This window comes from Sphaeramia orbicularis, chromosome 6, assembly GCF_902148855.1.
Source record: "Sphaeramia orbicularis chromosome 6, fSphaOr1.1, whole genome shotgun sequence".
Classification (NCBI taxonomy): domain Eukaryota; kingdom Metazoa; phylum Chordata; class Actinopteri; order Kurtiformes; family Apogonidae; genus Sphaeramia; species Sphaeramia orbicularis.
The window spans coordinates 30017864-30035723 of NC_043962.1; the positions used below are offsets into that span (position 1 = coordinate 30017864).

Sequence of the window (17860 nt, forward strand, 5' to 3'; positions counted from 1 at the left end):
ATGCGTTAAAAATTTAAGTGGACATCTAAGTCTCATATTAATAAATAAATAAAATACAACTGCACAGGTTTTAATAAGTATGTCAGTTTCTAGTTTATGGATTCCTTATTTTCAAGGTATTTTACCTATAATGCAGAATCTTGTCAATTTCATCTTTTCTCTGCATTTTCCCCAGTCTCTAATCTGTATTTTTCAACCTTTGAAAAATTATTGTGATTGCCTAACAGATCCAGTCTTCCTGGAAATGGGTTACTATTTAATTTTTCATCACAATGCTTTGGCCATTTGGGCATATTTACTCAAACTATTAACATGATAAAAGAAAAATAACGATTAACGAATAATGATTTCCATTCCTTAGTTGCAAGAATCTATAGTTTTCCTTTTCCACAGAAGTTTTACCAGCATGTCACATATCCTCTGAAGTGTGTGTTCATCAAAAGCATCTCTGCTCTAAGCAAAACCAATAGTGGTGTTTGCATCTACAAAGTCTGCTCTACAGACTACAGCATGAACTAAATTCCCATTTTTAACAATAGCGGATAAAAATCATGGTACGTAGCCTGAGGTAGTTTTAGCCATGCAGATGTGGATCACCAAGGACATAAAACACAGATCAATGTATGTCTGGTTAGAAACATCTGCACTAAAGCTGGTAATGACATCTGTAGATTTCCTTAGACGTTGTAGACTTCAGAGAGCCGTGTTCATTATTTAATAGACATGGGTGTAGACTGCGGTCCTAAATGAGTCTGTGTTAAGTAAAGATGAGAATGACTGCAGGCTACAGCAGATTACGCCTGCTCAATGCAGTGTTTTCAAATCTGCACACTGCTGTCCATGGGATTTCCACAGATTTCAGTCAATAATTATTTCATTGTGTCTCCACAGTATCGACAGTGAAAACACACATTTTAACATCTTAATATTAGGTGCAGATTTTTTTCAAAGGAACTCTGGCAAATAAACTGTGAGAGTTACTCAGACGTACTAAAAACATAGGGTTTCTTCTTCCACGAGTCTATATAAACATAATGCAGGTCGCATGAACCTCCGGAGGGGGGCAGCAACGTGCATGCATTGCTTTAATGTCAATATTTCACCAGAAGAAGAATGTCGGCTGTCAAACGTTTGCTAACTGGCTAAAGCTAACACTGATGTAACGCTAACATTACAATAAACGTTAAAAGGTACTTACTTGAGGCAGTAATGGAGCTGGTTTGGTAAGTACAATTTAAATAATCCATAGTATTAGATTTGTTACGAATTCAGTAGATTTAATTAGCGTTTAGGAACTGTTATAATCACGCCAACGCTAGCTAATGTAGGGTATGTAGTTCGATTTAGCTTAGGTTTACTGGAGTTTACTTAACATTTAAATTGTGACATTTTTTTCCCCTAACAGAATATGGTTGTGGTTTTCAAACGTTTATGTTCATACCACAAAAATCAACATAGATCCGAGAAAAACTGAAGAAATGCTAAATAGCATGGCAAAGCTTAACTAACTGGTTCTTTTAGCTAACAGGAAGTTATTAACACTAGTGTTTTTACTCAGTCAACTCGCCAATAAATGTTTTACTGATTTTACCCGAAAATAACAGCCATTTTCGCAAACAGTGGGGTGACTGCCATAAATGTGGTACATTATAACATTAGCTGAACTAGTGCTACACGTTCTAGGATCAACCTCACAATTGTCAAATTTAGGTCTGAAACAGGAAGTTGTTTATATTCTGTCTGGCTTGACTTGAACTGTAGTGCCAGACAAACACGTTGTTTTACGGACACACTATATAGTGGGTTTTCCATTATTATTTGGGGTAATTTTGAGATTTTTGGACCCCCTAACAAAGTAGAAAAAGTCAACATCAGTCATAGACGAGGCTTGTAACACTATCAGAGTTTTTGCTGTGTACCAATATTAGGCAAAAATCTGGGAAAAGACACATGAAATTTGCATCAAATGTTAATAAGAAAGCCAGCGAAGAACAGGCCAGAAACAAAGTAGCTATTATTTGAAACTGAATGTCAAAAGCTCTTACTGAATATCACCAGAAAATCACTAGTGGTCTTTTAATTGTTGTCTGTGTGACATGTCTGTCTCTTAATAATGATAACACTGGTCTATAATTTTATTTAGAAATTATCGGCCACAGAAATTAAGGGCAGATATAAATCTTACATACTTTGATGAAAGTATGTAAGGTGAATTGGAAAACAAATGATAAAGTGCAGGTTAACTAATGTTTTCAATGTATACAATGAAGTGTTATTACACATATTTACTGGTTTATATGCAGTTATACAATAGTTTTATAAATCTTCCACTAGAACAGTGGTTCTCAGTCTTTTTCTGTGGCCCCCCTTTGGAAGACGAAAAATCTCCAGGCCCCCCCTCAGCCCCAACAACGTTGTAACAATGTTTTATTTATAATTATAACTTTTATTGAAAGAAACATCAGTATCATAACACTATTGTGAATACTTGAATAATTTGTTGTACAAATTAAAAATAACTTAGATTTTTGCTTGAACAATACAAATAAACTCAACAAGACTGCTCTCTGAAACAACATTTTTCCAAATAAAAACAGGAAATGCGCAATTATCTTACATCTATGAAAATAAAGTTCCCTTTTTTTAGAACAACAAACAAACTTTGGTAACAAAGATGAACATTTTAACAATATCAGTGGCTGTAATGAGCCCGTTTACATTGCACATTGCACAAATTGCACTAGTGCAAACTGTCCAAACTGTGCAAAAACAGAAATATTGCACATTTTTCCAGTCAAATCCTTGTCCATTCTCCAAACCTAAACTCTTTGTCTTGTCTAGTGACAGATCACCATGGCAGTAGATTTGTTTGTTGTGCGTTCCTAAAATGAGTCCAGGGTGCTGCAACGCTAAAACATTAGTTCCACTTGCTACATGTTCTAACCTGAAGAAGAAAAAAAAAACACCCTGGAGTGATCCCATGCCCCCCCCCCCCCCGGCAAGCCTTTATGCCACCCCTGGGGGCCCAACCCACAGTTTGAGAAACACTGCACTAGAAAGAACCTGTGAAGTGAAAGTAATGTATAGACGGAACTGGTGGCTCTGAGATAAATATTCCTTTTGAGTAAAACCCATTCTCTCATTAATTCTCAGACCCAAGACTGTACCTGGGAAACAACAGCCAACCAGCATTTTTGACTTAATTGACTTAATTAGTGACTCGATATTGTTACATTTTCTCTACTTTTATTCTGGAGGCATTTTACTTATAGACCAGTGTAACTTTTTGCATAGTTGTGTTTAATGTTTAATATTGTCAACACATTTATTTGAGAGTTTTTCATTACTAAAATTTTATGTAGACTAGACACACACATAGATTTTGTTTGTAGTAGTGATGTATGCAGTTGAGGTATTTTCCCACCTTTTTCTAAATGTTACATTATTTCCTTTAATTTTAAGGGAGGACCCTCCAGTCCCTGATGCTCCATTCTTTACCAGAGATGTCTATGACAAATATTCAATTGCACCTAATGTTAGAGAACTGTGGGCATTTCTCCAAAGGTATGGTGATAAATGAATGTATTTGCATGCTTTCCCACTACGCTATTGAGATGATACCTGAATCATTCTTTTCATCTCACTTCTCCATTTTGCCTTTTGTAAGTCCTGAAGACTCTGCCAACACAGAACAGGACAGCGGTGTTGTGGCTGCAAACCCCAACAGCATTTCCTCTGAAGACAAAAATGCAGCATTTGAGGCCAGAAGTTGCATCAGCAAAGAAGAGTCCTGTTGGGAAAATTGTGATAGTGATGATCCCTGTGTAGACAAAGGCACTGAAGACTGTACAGATGCCAAAAGATCAAAACAGACACTCATGTGTGAAGGAAACACTGATTTTCCAGAACCCAGAATACCCTACCCATGTTTATCTAGTCTGTCTGAAAATCAGCAGAAAACCTATCTTGGCTTTCTGATGAGTAAGAAAACCATGGATTGTGCGCAGGTGCCACCATTTTTTCCTTACAGGCATTTTAAAATAGCATTATTTGTTGCATTGCTTAACTAAAGCAGTTTGCTTTAATTTTTCAGATCCTACAGTCACGTGTAAATCAGGAAGTAAAGGATTTCATGATGTACCTGCAAGACGTGTCCTTGATTTGTGCAGAAGATTACAACTTCATCTCACAAGGACCTCTGCAATATTCAGAGGTAACAGAAATACAAGGGTTGCAACAGTCATTAGTTATGTGTCGTGCATTTTAAAAGTCAATCCCCAATTTGTTCTTCAGGATTTCATGAGGAGCAGTTTGGAATGCATCAAGACACTACCCCAAGTCTATAAGTTAAATGAGATGACCAGCTTAACAGGAGGATCATTCAATCCAGGGCTCGCATTGACCTTTGAAAAACAGCTGCTAACCATGGTAAGGTACATTTGAAATGCATAAAACACATTGGTTGGTACTATTCCCATCCATATTAAAGCACGTTAATATTTATTTGATTAATTAGGGATGTCATCGACCAATTTAAAAGTCAGCCTTTCACCTTGATACATTGAATTGTAGAACCGAACTTTTGCTGTTGATTCACTTCCTCTTTCCATATTTGTACCCTCTATTTCTCCAGGGCTCTGTGGATGTTACAGACCATAAGATTGTGCCTGCTGATGCACAGCTTGCATCGGATTATCAGAGTGTTTCATCAGCGATACCTCCAGCTAAAAAAGCTAAGGACATGCACGCTGTAAGCAATTGTCTTACTTTTTTTAATTACTCCAATAAAGCAAGTCACAAAGGTTTTTAACTGCTAGAATGGGATTCATGACCGCAGGTCTATTGTAACTCCAATTCAGCTCTTGCAGTTTTCACCAAAGACACCAGAGGGTGTTCAAGTCTTGCTCAGCAAAACTTGCACTAATTGTGTGTCTGAAGGAGTTAAGGCCACACACATACTACTGTCTATGTGTACTGGTTGCAATATTTAATTGTTCGCACTTGTGTGGTTGTTAATTTTCAACTGATGCTGTGGTAGTCTCATATATTTATGTTTTTTTTCTCTTTTTCAATAGACAATCAGCAATGACAGTAATGCGGAGAGGTTGTGTATGCATTATGAGCCTCATGTCTGTCTGACTCGAGATGCCTTGGTCAGGTTGTTAGATAACCATGGTCCTGAATTTAGAGACCAATGGGAACTTCCTGTTGTGGTCAAATTACACCCTGGAAAAGGTACAGCATTTATCATTACGGTATCTAGGCTCACATTGTATGATTATAACTGAAACTTAGTTGTAATGAATAAATCATTTAAAAATGCCTGTAAATATATACATGGTATTTTATTCGATCAAGACAAGATTAGTTCTCTGAATTATATTCATATTGTACATCATAATAACAATAACACCAAAATATGTTTATTAATAAATTCATTGAATTGAAATCAAAAAACATTTATTTTTCACAGTGCAGAGTAAACTCTGAAAGCTGGTCTTGTAAATCTGAATCAAAATATCTGTCATCTTATGTTTTAATGACAGTTGTAACAGTGGATATGTCTTACATTGATCAGTCAGTGTGCAATGGCACAGAATGACCTCATGATGGAGCTATTTCACATTGGAGTACTTCTCACTATATGTCTTCTAAACAGGCAAAGGTCAGCAGAAGGCAGTGTATATAGACTCACCCCTACTGAAGACTGAAGTGACAGTGAGAGAGAGGAGTCATTTCTACCATGAGGAGAGTCTGAAGCTGTCCATCATAAGGAATGGAAGTAGAAATGTGTTCCATGTAAGGACAGAACGTCCTGTCAGTGAGCAGCAGCAGCAGCCCACACTGGTAGGTTGACACACAAGTAGAATTTGCCCTATAGGTTAGGGCACATTCAGTGTTTTAATTTTTTTTATCAGAGTAATAATATATTTTCTGTTTTCTTAATCAGGAGATCTCACAGAGAAATCTACCCTCTATTGAAAACGACTGTCTTGACTTTGAGGTCGATCTCACCGACCTGGAGACATTTGGAGACACAGCATCCAATAAAACCTTAAAGGCGCCAAAGATTCAAGATGAGCAGGATTCATGTGATAAAAGTAATAAAACTGCCACTTCACAATTAGGTAAAACTAAAGGTTCCATTAAACTTTCTACAAACACGAGTTGTAGTTTAGAAGCAGAAAAGACCACATCACTGACTTATAATGATCCCATAACACAAGAGACAACACAGGCGGTCGGACATGAGTCTTCTGTGCCCAAAAGTGAACAGTTGAGAGAGGACACTGAAAATGACAAAGGCAGGCACAACACAGGAGACTCCGATGATGAAAAGCTGATCATTGATGACACCCCATCTCCACACCAAACCCCTACTGCAAAACATTCAAAGCCTGAGCCCGGAGAGAAGTCCGCAGACCTCCCGTCTACCCCTGTGCCCAAGAGCAACTCTGCAGATGCAAATTTATTATCACCTTCAAAAGTCACAAAAAGCAGACGTCAACCCAAAAGGGCCAAAATATCTGGTGATCAACTAGGTGAGATCCTTCGCATGCAGACAGCTATGTTTAACTCTGCAAATGAAGAAGCCAAAACCTCCAACAAAACCCAAGAGTCCAGTTGTACAGGACCCTCAGTTCACTCCCATGCAACATCTCTGGTTAAGCCCTGTGTGTCATCATATTTGGAGAGAAGTCACAGTCAGGATGGAGAAACCAGTGGTTCTAATAATAAATCTGCACCAGTGGTCGACATCACCTCTAAGGAGCATAAAAGTTAGTGTCATGTTGAATATCGTTCTCTGAGTTTAAGTTGTCTTTGTGCTTAGTTAAGATCTCTCTCCTCTTCCTCAATCCTGAAACATGCAGAAATACTGTCGGAGGACCTGCAGGCTGGGGCAGAAGATGAACAGGATTATGAGGCTCCAAAAGAAGGCAATTTGCTCTATAAGCTCTACAGTTTGCAAGATTTGCTGCTAATGGTGCGCAGCTCTATCTCCCTGACCCACACCAGAAAAGTTGGCAGCAGCCAAAACCAGGTATTCAGTGCACATCATATCATATCATCATATCAATACCTATTCTTCAGAAATGTGTTTTATTTAAAAATGTTAAAGTACTTCCTGCAGTGTTTATCTTCTGTCTTTGCTGACCCTTCAGCATGTGCCAGTACATGTCTTGCCGAAGCTGGAATACCAGTTGTGTTACGGTGTTGAATGTCTAAGCAGCAGTGAGGTATGTCAGCTGTGGACTGAAACTGTGCTCCACTCCAGCACCTTTTCCTACATAGGTAAAACTTTCTTTATTTTTCTTTAATCTGCAATCCATCTTTCTAATCTCAGTTAAAGTAAATCTAGGGGATGTGTACACTCTGTTTTACTGAGATACAGAGCAGAGTTCCCCTAGAAAGTGTCATTTCTCAAAATGCCAAAAAGGTAGTCAAAGTAGCATTTATGTGGCTTAAATAAGAGACTTTTCTCTTCTGCTTCCCTCACTGGGTTTAGTTGCTTTAACAAGACTGATCCTCCCACAAACCAATGAAATAGTCTTTAGATGACTCACCATCCTGCTGTGTGACTGTAGTGATTAAGTTTACTTTGTTGCCATAGCTACAGCCATTGCAGTCAGTTGTGGGGGAATGAGAAATACAGTGTGCAGAGTTCAGCTAAATATTGTTTTGTGCTTCAGTCATATTCCCTAAATGCTTGTTGCCAGCAAACAATGATTACAGACTGTTTCCTTTAGATACAGAAAAACTCCTTTTGTTTATCCAGTTCATTGTTGTTTTGCCTTGTGTGCATATGAGCACACTGGGAATGTAATGTAGAGCTTTTACTAAAGACAGTCACATAATATACCTTTTTCAGTGCATTGGTATCGCCATAAACTCACAGAGGTCTGTAAACTTCATTGTTTTATTATCAATGTTAAAAAGACTTATCATCTAAACTCTTAATGGCTCTTTCATGAAAAAAAGTTTTTACCTTGTAATGTATCATGAATTGAAATAGTAGTTTAGAAAATAGCCAATAAGGTATAATGATAAAACATGGATGTAGAATATTTAGAGTTTGATTATAGCCATGGCTGGTGAACTTCCTTCTTTGCTTTGTGGTTTGCGGCTCATCGTGTGGTTCATCAGGTGGCATTACCCATTTGTGTATTTATGTTTGTGGCTGGAGGCTCTAAAACAGTTCATTATTGAAAAGACATACTGTTGAAATAAGCAGGCATTAACAAGCTGGAGTGGGAGGCAGGAAAGGAGACAGGACCAACAAGCATTTCTTACCACCCACTCAAGCTTGTAACAACGCTGGCAAATCATCACAGACTAATTACTTTGTAAGCACTACCAATGGCACTGATGATGAAGTGAAGCTCTTGATGTACACGCTCATTAGCTCTTGTTCTTTTCTTGGCGTATCTCTCACCCTCCCTGTCTGTCTCTGTAGCTCACATCAATGCGTTCACATCAAAAGTAGCTCTGCTGAGAAAGCTGCCTGACGACTGGAAACAGAACATCTCGTGTGGGTTCAAGTGAGTGCTGTTAGAACAGATGTGTTCAGATGAGTAGTATTAACCTAATCACTCAGTATGATTATGCTACTGATGAGTCAGTAAATTACATCATGAGATTCAGATTATCTAAAAAAAAAAAGGCTAAACCTCATTTGCACTGGTTTTCATCAATAGCACCCATCACTACGCCTGGTTTGTCATCTGAATGTGTTGAAATCAAGATCCCTACCAAAATAGACAGATTGTAACTTGGTGAAATCTGTTTTCCATCCACAGGCCATCAAAGTCACTGAATATACTGCACCACCTACTGAAAAAGCTAACTGGGTAAGTTGTTGAAGACAGCTATCATTAACTCCCCACCCATAGTTTTCACTATTTATATCGACATTATGTACCATAGACATTCAATAGTGGAATAACATGAGCAGCTCAGTGTTCATTCTGTTAATGTTACATAGATATTTTTGATTCCTCTTATAAAAACATACTGTATATAAATTTGATAAGTAAAAAAAAAAAAAAAGAATGTGGATATAAATGTACAGTTCAGAATTGGAGAAGAGTTTTAGTTCAACAGTATCTGCAGGTGATGTGTCTGAGCACATTTGTCGTCATGCTTTGCTTATCCTATCTGAAACATCGGAACAGGCTGATCCGAGGGCCTCAGGTTAAATTGATGATGATGCAGTCAGCCTTTTTGTTGGGGTGTTACACAATAGATTACTCAGCGACACACAATGGATTTGTCACCTTCTGCTTTCTTAAAGGTTTATTCATCACCAGTCCAGTCATAGGAAAGGAAACATCATCAAAAGGTGCCACAACATGTCTTGATATTAAGGCACGTCTAACTATGTAATCTTTGATTTGCAGATTAGAAGAAGGACGTTACCTCATTGGACACAAGGCCGGGGAACCGTTTGTGACCATATTAAAGGCAATTAATGGGAAAACGAAACATGAAGGGTACAACCTACAGAAGGTCCATAGCTCTGTCCCACAGCCCCAAGCGTCCTGCTCTGTGCCCTGGATACCTGTCGATCCAGCTGTGGTCCTGCCCTTCCATCTGAAGCATGGTCGGGTCCCGTGCACCTTCCCTACAAAACCCTTCCTAAAGGTGTGTTTATTTATGGTATCACAGCTACTGTGTTGACAATATCAATTAAGCCCATATCCAGGTGTATTATAGCAGTGAGATGAAAGACTGGACTGTTAAAGCTGTCAAGTAGTCTGTATTGTTTAAGGCCCTTTCTTAGACACATAAAGTCAAGCCAAGATAAAGTAAATTCACTTTGGTCTGTACTAAGCCCCTGGTTATTTTCTTATCAGGCAGGCTCAACCAGTGCACCTCTATGTGGTTCATAGTTCATAGTGCCAGTAAAAACATCAAGCAAACAGCAGAAACAAAGGAGATGGCTGCAGTAACAACAATGACAGCTATGCAGGCTTTTTGGTGTAGACATTCATTGGATTCCTGTCTAAAATTCCACCCACTCAAGACATCTTTAAACATATCCAACTTCTTATGCAACATCAGGGTATTTGCCACTAACATTACCACTTTGGAGAGTGTAAAACATATTTTGACAATATAATTAATGATGCAATTTGAATTTGGAACCAAAGATGTAATTTTAACTTCCTCTGTCTTGTCAGCCAAAGAAAGATGGAGGTTCACAGTCCAACAAGAATGGAGCTGGCAGCGTGAATCCAGGAGGAGGTGTGTCCGCCAAAAAGAAAAAGAAGAGCCGTGCAGCTAAGCGTAAAAAATATATTAAAAAGCTTGTTCAGAAGTCTTTTTAACATCTAATCATTTACATGTCATTCATATCACTGTTTAGGTTTATGTCAGGACAGGATCTGGACCTGTACTTGTACCTGTACTCTTACTACAGAGAGGAAGGGAAACCATGTAAAAAGTCTGACATTTCATAATGAAAATGTATTATGACTGACTTCTATTGTTAGTGTGTTATGCCTGAGCACTTTCCAGTACAGAATATGTTTCATGTTTTTTACTTTCATATTTGTACAGTTTGTCTATTGTACTGTTTTGTAATAAATTTATGCTAAATATGTTGAAGTGGAAGTACATTTATTTTAAGTGTAACTCATTGTAGCTGTACACTGTCTAGAAGGCAGAGGCTCTGGGCTTTGGGCTGTGATTCTTGAACTTCCAGTGGCTGTGTGTGGAAACGGGTGGAGTCATGACTGCTTGGAAAGGGGAGGGAGATAAAAGGGGAAGCCTTCTCTGTCAGAAACACTAGAGTGTCAAACTTCCACACCCATTCCACACAACAACACTAAACCAGTCTCCATCATCTCATCGTTCTCAAGTTAGGTAAGTTGAAAGTAATAATACATTTTGCGGCGGAATAGGTGACTGTAATGTCATTTAGCTTCTAACTGAAGGCTGTTTGGGCAGAAAAGTTTGAGGAATTTTCCCAACTTGCTGTCATGAGTCACAAATAAGTTGCACTGATCCCACATGACCTCCATTCATTTGTGCAAAAATGTTCTGTTGTTTCATTTTTGCTGCTGTGTTCTGTAGTTTTGCTTATTCTGTTTGAAGTTTAATGTACTTTTACAAACAGTTTGACATTCTTTACAGTTGTATTTCTGAACTGCAGTATAGTAACTCTTTTTTTCCAGGGTGTGTCTCTTTGGTTTACAGTTCAGATTGTGAGTGAACAAGTATGTGATCTGCATAGCAGACTGTAATAGTATCTAACATTGTGTCTCATTTGTAGTAAAAGCAACAAAACCAAGTATTTTTTCTATGTTTATTAGGTTTTTGCCTCAGGGGCCAAGGTGATTTTATCTTTACATAAATAAATATGACCCTGTGTTGGACCTAGATAAATCTGTAATAGGATTACAATGAGATGTGATTATAAGATGTTTTAGTGTTGACATTTGTAACATCTTTTCCAGGACAGTCAAAATGTCTCTGGTGTCAGAGTTCCTGGGTCAACTGTCTCTCAATGTTGCGGTAATAATATATTTTTATTTCTCATAAACATAATTATTCATTGTTGTATATATGTATAACATTTTTTACTGAAGTTATACTACATTGTTTTGAATTATAATTATGTGATATTTCTAACTTCAGGGAAATGAACCCACCTTCCCCACTGTGGTACCTGCTGTGGACTTTGACCCTGACAAGGATGCTGCCAGAATAGAGACTGCTATCAAAACCAAAGGCAAGGCGCAGAACTGTGCATGTTGCTAAAAATGAGTGCTTGCTTCTCCATCTTCTTTGTACAGATGAGTTGCTGGTATTTGTGAGTCAGCATCCTGGCTTAAAATGCTTCGACCATGCCGGGAACCCCTCCAAGTATGTGGCTCAGCGCTGGCAGAACTCTGTAAAACTGCAGACTGAAAATCATCAGTTTGACCGCTGAGTCTTCATCAGCCCACCATTTTACTGATGATGAGAAATGAATGCTGTGAGGAATAATATTTCTTTACTGCAGAGGGCAGTAGGAAAAGCAACATGTGACCGTGTCATGTGTTAAAGTGAGTCAGTGTTGTTGACAGGCCCTCTTATGTGCGTCTTAACCCATAAAGACCCAAATCATCTACGGATCTAAAATGTTTAATTCCTGTTGATCCATTAATCCTATCAATACATATAAATAATTGTTGTAAAATACAGTTTGTCATCTTTTCATGGTCATCAGATATGACCCATTTGGACGTTCAGAGGCTCTGTAGTGAGCATGGAACACCATCATCTTCTACAGCATTGATTCACTAGTAAAACCCATGGAGTTGGATCAATGACAGTGGATGAAGACACTTGTTTTATGTTCAGTTATTTATATCTTTGCTGAAAAAGTTACATTTTCTTCAGTTTTTCTCGTTTTTTGATATAATAACCATCAACTATAATCTGAGTTTTTATGAACATCTACATGATCAGTAAATTAAATACAGGAAAATATCCCATTTTCACTGAAAAAATGCAAAGTAAAGAAGATAATATTACAATAAATGGTGATAAATCACTTAAGAGGGGTTAAATATAGAGGAAAAAATCATTTGGAAGCTGCCACAAAAGAAGCATTTCGTCTTTATGAGTTAATAGTGTATTCTTCTTTAAATAATCTTTTTATTAGGACACATTTTCAGTATATATATCCTTTCAGCACAGGTATAAGCATGTCCAGTTTTCCAAAAACCGACTAACAATAAACAAAAACTTGCACTTTAAAAAAAAAAAAAAAAAAGGTGGGGGTGGAAGTCCCCACCCACCCACATTGGTCCACGTTCACTTAATTCCGAGTATTGTAGCTGTTCTATTCTGTTATGTTTTCTGTAGATGTTTTATAAGAGAGAGGAAACGAGAGTTTTGTAAGAGAGGAAAGGCTTCCATGTAATGTAAAATTTCTCGATTGATCCTCTGAGAGAAAATTTGATCTTTTCCAGTTTCAAGAAAGACATTACATCAGTTATCCAGGCGTGTTCTGCTGGAGGTTTAGGTGACTTCCAAAGAGGGAGGCTACACCTACGGGCAATCAAAGAAGCAAATCCTAGCACATATAGTTTCTGTGTGGTTAATAGTATATTCTAACCTCATATTTTCCTTTACAGAACTTACTCAATTACATTTAACTTAATATTGAACTGAATCATACAGCAGCAGATGTCAATAAAATTCTGCCTTTCATTCTTAGATGAATAAAGGAAGACATTACCAAGTAAAGCTCATATTCTTATAATATGCAGATATTTCCATTTTCAGTTTTAGATATGTACATAATGTATTGCACTATTTTTAGCCCATTTTCATCTTGTCTCACTCTCAAACCATATAGGGTGTGTCTCTTGTCTCTTCTGAAGTGTGTAAATCTTTCTCCTGCTAACTTTAGGAGTGGATGAGCAGACCATCATTGATGTTCTAACAAAGCGGACCTATGCTCAAAGGAGAGAAATTGCTTTTGCATATGAAAGGAGGGCAAAGAAGGTACGGTAGGCCTACAACCTGTTAAACAGCTTTGATTGTGTTTGATTTCACTGAAAGGGATTCAGTATGTTTAGTATTGTCTCCAAACACTGTGTCTTCTTTAGGACATGATCTCCGCCCTGAAGGGAGCGCTGTCTGGTTCTCTGGAAACAGTGATCCTTGGGCTGATGAAAAGCACAGCCCAGTATGACGCCTCAGAGATTCGAGGATCCATCAAGGTAAAGGACGTCTCATATTACATCTAAGTGAAAGCCAACACTGCCCTCTCCTGGAATCATGACAAAACTGACTTTTTTCTGTGATTATCTGTGGTTATGTGGTGTATTTTTCCTAAAATTAATATAGATTTTTTCCTCTTTAAGGGCTTAGGAACAGATGAAGACACGCTGATTGAGATTTTGTGCTCACGTAGCAACACTGAGCTGAAGGAGATCAAGAATGTCTACAAAGAGTGTAAGGCTAAGTCTTAAGTAAACTTCCTATTCATTCATAAAAACGTATATATATAATGCCCCACCTATAAACCTAACCTTCTACCTGCCTAACCTTCTTTGTCCCATAGACATTTTGTACTGTGTCTGGTCTTGTGGCCTAGACATTTAACACTTAAGTAATGACTCGGATTATACAGAGAGAGCTAAATGTCAGTGAAAATATTGATTCCAACAGTGTTTAAGAAGGACCTGGAGAAAGATGTTGCGGGTGACACATCTGGGAACTTTGCTAAGCTGCTCTTGGCTCTGGTTCAGGTAAGAATGTGCCCTGACCATAGTTATGAATCATACATCAACACTGTTCAAACTAACCTGAGTCATGTCTGTTTTGTTTGCAGACTCAGAGAGCAGAACCTTCCGCTGTTGTAGATTATGAAAAGATCGATCAAGATGCCAGAGTAAGTCGTTCACTTTGCTTTGACTTAAATCAATGAATGAACAACATTATATGTTTCTGAAGTGTAAAGGATTCCAATAGTATGAGTACTGATGTGTCACTTAAACTAATATAATTAACCTTTACGTTCCAACAGGTCATTATTACCCTTTAAGCTTCTCCTCTACTTATTCTTCTACCTTAGCAACTCTAATGCTCATATGTGCAGAGTTTGTTTATTCAGTAGATTCATTACATAATACCATATTTGATTCTGGCTACTTTAATACTTTACCTCACATATTCTCACTTTGGGTTCTTTATTCAGCTGTGCAAGAATCACTTATACAGGAATGAGAGCTATTTATAATATGGCCTAACTTTGTATATTTTTTTCATTTTCTTTGCATACCTGTAAAATTACAATATACGAGTTTTCAGTTATCACTTTACTTTTACCTCAGGCTCTCTATGATGCTGGAGTAAGGATTAAAGGAACTGATGTGGCAACCTGGATCTCCATCATGTCTGAGAGAAGTGTACCCCATCTGCAAAAAGGTAGTGCACCCTGTCCAGTCACTGCTAAAAACAAAACACTGATTACAAATCCATTAAAGCATTGTCATTAGCTAATGGGAATATGTTTTTCTGTCTTGTTAGTGTTTCAGAGATACAAGAGCTACAGCCCCTACGACATGCAGGAAAGCGTTATGAAGGAGGTTAAAGGAGATCTGCAAAGGTCTTTTCTGGTGTTAGGTAAACCTCTCTTTAATTTTTAATTTTTTTCATTACTAATTATAATTTTCTTAAGTTTGGTTCATGATTACAAATTTTTGGTGTTGACTCCTTTACGGGTCAGTCCCATTATATTAGTAGAAAATGATGCATCAAATACAAGGTGTGTAATTTAGGACATTTGTTGTGCTTCTCTTGTTCCAGTTCAGTGCTTTGAAAACAAACAGCTGTTTTTTGCCAACAGACTGCATGATGCCATGAAGGTAGTTACAGTGCACTTCTTATTTTTCTTGCTGAAATGTGGCTATTTTGAGGGCCAGACTTTTTGGGGAGAGAGCAGATGTAAGAAGTACATCTGCTTGTGAAAGTGAAATTTTGCTGCAGGAACAGAGAATATAAAGTTGGCAAAAGTTGTCTTACAACAGTGTTGCATCAGCTGCTGTAGTTAAGTATAGAGCACGTAGAACTTAAGCAAGTGCTGACTTGTACATGTCTGCTCAGAGTAAAGGAGCCAAAGAGAAGATGGTGACAAGAATCATAGTGTCACGCTGTGAAGTGGACCTGAAGAAGATCTGCTCTGAATTCAAAGCCCAGTATGGACAGTCTCTGCACAAGACTGTTTTGGTAAGTGGATGATACAGTACATACATGTCCATGGTCTTTCTAATCATTTACACCATGCCTCGTCCTGTCATTTACCTTCTCTATCCTCCATGTTAATTTTCCGTCTGCAGGAACACACCAAGGGAGACTATCAGAAGGTTCTCCTCGGCTTGCTCGGCCAAGAGGAATAAAAATGGTTCATGGTCAATAACTTCTGGAAAGCTGGACATCTCAAAATAATCATGAATAACACACTCACATAAAACTCTGCAGCACAAGCACATCCTGCTTTTTCTGCAGAGCAAATTTAGAAGACGAAATAGTCTTTTTGTTACATGAAGAACCTGTACTGCAGCACACTTTTTAATACGAAATTTTAAATAAAGACACATTATTGAAATGATTGGAGTTGTACCATGGTATGAAGTTTGCATAAGTGTTCACTAGAGGGCGCTAGAGTAGCATTAAAAAAAAGCCAGACGGGGCCACTGAGCTCTTCGGTCTTTCATGGTTTCAAATATCTGATACCTGCTGAGGAAATGTAGACAATGCCATGTTGAATTTTTTTTTTTTTTTTTTTTTTTGGTGGGGGGGTGATTTTATTCCAAATAACTATTCACATTTCATCCTATTTTCCAAAGCATTTCCTAATAATTAAAAAGAAAAGATGACATTACAATGTATATTGAAAATATTTACACAGTCTATATATGTTATTTGCATAATGGAAATACCATGATGAAATAATAATTTTTGTATAATCCCTTTAAAATAACTGTATTTTAATGCAAAACTGAAGCTGCACTGCATGGGCAAATAACGAACAAGGTTTTTATCTGCTGAGAAAAGTCAAGTGTTGTCCGTACTGGATCATTTCATGCAAAGAATTGTAAGAAAATCTCCCTTATTTTCCACTAAGAGGTTCTATCAGGATGATTTAATCATTAGTGTGTTTTTCTGTGTTTGTTTGGTGCTAATATTTTAATTAAAAATGTTAATTTTACCTCCGGCAAAGATAATTTGCATACCACTAAACAAGCGTCTATACAGTGTGTTACTTCTGTTTAGTTTGTGGTCTCTCAGGATGAAATAACCACCACAGTGTTGTCAAGGCATTTCTACTGAAGTATAAGAAAAAATGGCCCCAAAAGGCAAGATCAGTACTGCTGAACACAGCGCTAAGTAAAAGGATCTGAAGGAAAGGATTTAATAATCTAATGAAAATAAAGTGGTGTACTGAAGCTCAAATATGAAAGACTATCATCTATTACTGTGAGAGAACTGCCTGGTAAAATAATGCTTCTGTCTAATATTTTTGCTGGTTGAGTAAGTGAGGAGCGAAGTGGCTTCAAATTTTAACAAGGCTTTGGATTTATGATCATTTTGTAATAATATTGATGAGAACATTAGCCCTTTGTGATGGTTTATGTTTATAGGCAATAAAAAAATAAAATATAGAGTAAAGTGAGGTAAAACAGTATTTTGCAAAGCAGGGAGTGAGATTTATGCACGAATATGATGACAGATTAATCTCTGCATCATAAAGAGGAAAGTACCACCATATTTTTCCTTTTTTATATGGATGTACAACATGCTGTTCTGTTCAAGGCCAGCCCGTGGGGACCTCCAGCAAACCCAAGGGGAACTCTCTTCTCAATTGAAACGATGCAATTTACTGTCCCAAACGCTGGCACTTCATCATTCAGAGGACTTTAACCCCATGAATGTCAAACACAGAGCATGCTGGGAAGGAGATGGAATATCTCGCATTACCATAACAACTAGAGCCAAATGACAAGCACTCAGAAGCCTAAAAGGTGAGGAGTAATATTGTATAATCACCTCATAACATCTGAATTTGAGATGAGATTTGATTAACTAATGTTTAGGCAGAGGTGGAAACAAATACAGATACGGTGGACAACAACGTTCCCCACTGTCATGGCTTTATCGTGGTCATTTATACCTAGATGGTCAGACAAATCCGGTTCTCTGTTCTCACACTTGTCCCAGTTAGATCTAACATGTGGAAATCTCCTCCCCTCACCTCAGAGACAAAGCCCAGGCAGCGCTTCAGGCATCCAGCAGCATTAAAGTTTCACAGTACAGCTGTATAGCTGCTGCCAGCCCGCCAGACATACCAACTGCACAT

The 17860-nt window shown here is 37.8% G+C and overlaps 2 protein-coding genes across 2 annotated transcripts; both read left to right on the forward strand.

The window, feature by feature from the left end:
* Positions 1–1096: 1096 nt before the first annotated feature.
* On the forward strand, positions 1097–10605 carry ice2 (interactor of little elongator complex ELL subunit 2). Its single transcript, XM_030137421.1, has 15 exons — positions 1097–1223; positions 3463–3564; positions 3668–4007; positions 4094–4213; positions 4294–4428; positions 4634–4750; positions 5076–5235; positions 5660–5847; positions 5951–6779; positions 6873–7042; positions 7164–7293; positions 8456–8540; positions 8799–8849; positions 9399–9642; positions 10182–10605. The coding sequence occupies exons 1-15, from the start codon at positions 1210–1212 to the stop codon at positions 10326–10328; spliced, it is 2832 nt and encodes a 943-aa protein (XP_029993281.1). The 5' UTR covers positions 1097–1209; the 3' UTR covers positions 10329–10605.
* A 133-nt stretch (positions 10606–10738) lies between these two features.
* Positions 10739–16112, forward strand: LOC115421504 (annexin A2). Its single transcript, XM_030137426.1, has 13 exons — positions 10739–10866; positions 11460–11517; positions 11641–11734; positions 13406–13500; positions 13605–13718; positions 13863–13953; positions 14170–14249; positions 14333–14392; positions 14835–14928; positions 15031–15126; positions 15310–15368; positions 15607–15729; positions 15840–16112. Exons 2-13 carry the CDS (start codon positions 11470–11472, stop codon positions 15897–15899), a joined length of 1014 nt encoding a protein of 337 aa, XP_029993286.1. The 5' UTR covers positions 10739–10866; positions 11460–11469; the 3' UTR covers positions 15900–16112.
* Positions 16113–17860: the final 1748 nt, after the last annotated feature.